We start from the raw sequence: 2,326 nt of genomic DNA on the forward strand, positions 1-2,326 counted from the left end.
TTGTTGTTGTTGTTGTTGTTGTTGTTGTTGTTGTTGTGTGTTATTGCAGAGGCGGCGGCGGGTAAGGCGGCGGACAGACAGAAAGGTAAAGCAATAGTTGGGCTGAAAGACAGACAAACAGACAGTCAGTTTGAAAGGAGGACAGTCAGACACTTACTTCAGGTGATACTTCTAAGGATTTATAGGTCAGAAATGTGCATTGTTGGTAAATAATAAACCAAGCATGGTTTTATATTATATAGCAGGATTAAATACATTTATGTCCATTCTCTGATCTTTTTCTTTATGTTGTTCAAGAGTTAAATAATCAAGCATCACAATGCACTTTAAAAAAGTTTTGAAGAGACACAGATGCAGATAAAATAGAACAAAGTCAGGCAGACCGACAGACAGACAGAGTCAGAGAGGGGGAGTTGTAGAATAGCTCTGTTAGACAGACAAAAGTTCCCAGCCCCTTCCTGAACTCTGTCTCCGGCACGCTCCCTTACTCCACCCTCTTCTGTCCCCACCGAGTTCAGTTCTTCGAGAAAGCCTGGCCTGAACCAAAAGATTGTCTCAATAGTCTAATTATTCCGTGTTAACGCACATGCAGAAACTAAATCTGAAACACCGGTATTTGTTTGGGTGGACTGAAAGGATGTCGGGCTTTAAAAAGATCTGAACTCCCCCTTTAAGTCCAGATGTTTGATTTCCTCAACCTTCCGAGTTTTTACCTTCACATCCCTGCCAAGCATTCTAGTTTTGGGCGGAGTGACTAAGCCATGTTTTCTTCCTGAAGTGACCTCATCACCTAAAAGCAGTCGATACTTCCTATTTTCCAAAAATGTTTTTTACACAATTTTCTAGCATCCTAAAGACTTTATTTATCTTGTAACAGAAATTCTGTCTTGCGATGTTGCTGAGGTCACCATGGATACTGATTTGCACGGGGTGGCCTGCGTAATGATGAACCTCAGCCTACAGTTATCAGGCTTGTCAGAGTTACCACCCTTGACTTGATGCAAAAAAGAAGTATTAAAGTCCTAGTTTTTTTCCTCATATTCCGTACAAATCCCAGTGCATATGAGACGCCTGATAACTGAGCCTCGGTTAAGAATAATGCCTTGTGCAAAGTTGTTTAACGGCCTCTTGTTCTGCTACAGAAGCACCGGCAGGGAAGAAGGTGGGTAAGGGCGGCGGCAGCAGCAGCATCCAGAGGAGCGTGGAGACGGGCATGGCGGTGGAGTACCCGCGGGGAGGGTCGGCCATGAACCGGCAGGCCAGCAGAGAGTCGACCGATGGCAGCATGAACAGCTACAGCTCTGAGGGGAAGTATGTACGGAGAAGCATAGACCTTCATGTATGACAATTTCCCCCACCCCGCCCATCTCTCCATCCCCTAGAAGCAGAACGAGTGCAGGGGTAGGGGGGTTGTTTAGTTGAATCTAACTGAGGTTCTTGCAAGTTGGAATCTAAGGACTCCATGGCTCTGAAATATCAGTAGCCTAACTGTGCTGTGTGTCGATAACTCCACAGCGCTGTCCGTGGTGCTGAAGTAGCAAACAGATTTGTATTTGCGACTTTTTAACTGATTCCCACCTTTCTGTCAGATTCGTCTTGGATCTGTAATATTCATTAAACTACATTGGTTGGGGGGGGGGGGGGGGGGTAAATGGACAACATTACATAATAGCCCATGGGCAGAATAATGCAACAAAGTACAATGATAAAATAACGTAGATGCCAGATTTCCATTTGGCATACATTGTGTTAATTCATTAGTCCTTCTAGCAGATGTAGGTGGTTTTTCATCGTTCTATTGCATGGCTAAACATGTGTTGGCTGTGATAATGGCTATTCTAATAAATATGTCTTTATTTACTTTTACCGTAAATGTGTCGTCCAGTAGGGTTAGTCTAAAACAGGGGTATTCAATTAAAATTCCAAAAGGTCCAGATTGAGAAAATGTCCTCGGGCAAAGGTCCGGAACATTACAATAATATCTAACTTGCGCTATTTAGTGCCATATACAGTTGTGTGAAAAAGTGTTTGCCCCCTTCCTGATTTCTTATTTTTTTGCATGTTTGTCACACTTAAATGTTTCAGATCATCAAACAAATTTAAATATGAGACAAAGACAACACAAGTAAACACAAAATGCAGTTTTTAAATGAAGGCTTTTATTAAGGGGGAAAAAAAATCCAAACCTACATGGCCCTGTGCGAAAAATTGATTGCCCCCTAAACCTAATAACTGGTTGGGCCACCCTTAGCAGCAACAACTGCAATCAAGCGTTTGCGATAACTGGCAATGAGTCTTTTACAGCGCTGTAGAGGAATTTTGGCCC

General features: G+C 42.9%; 1 protein-coding gene across 1 annotated transcript in view; it reads left to right on the plus strand.

The window, feature by feature from the left end:
* Positions 1-53: 53 nt before the first annotated feature.
* Positions 54-2,326, plus strand: part of LOC116399205 (regulating synaptic membrane exocytosis protein 2-like) — a 7,300-nt gene continuing 5,027 nt past the window's right edge. The window contains exons 1-2 of the mRNA XM_031876174.1: positions 54-85; positions 1,146-1,311. Of these exons, the coding sequence (XP_031732034.1) occupies positions 1,214-1,311 (98 nt within the window). The 5' untranslated portion in view covers positions 54-85; positions 1,146-1,213. The remainder of the gene's footprint in view (positions 86-1,145; positions 1,312-2,326) is intronic.

Source organism: Anarrhichthys ocellatus, unplaced genomic scaffold (assembly GCF_004355925.1).
Source record: "Anarrhichthys ocellatus isolate YVR2014 unplaced genomic scaffold, GSC_Weel_1.0 scaffold104, whole genome shotgun sequence".
NCBI classification, from domain to species: Eukaryota; Metazoa; Chordata; class Actinopteri; order Perciformes; family Anarhichadidae; genus Anarrhichthys; species Anarrhichthys ocellatus.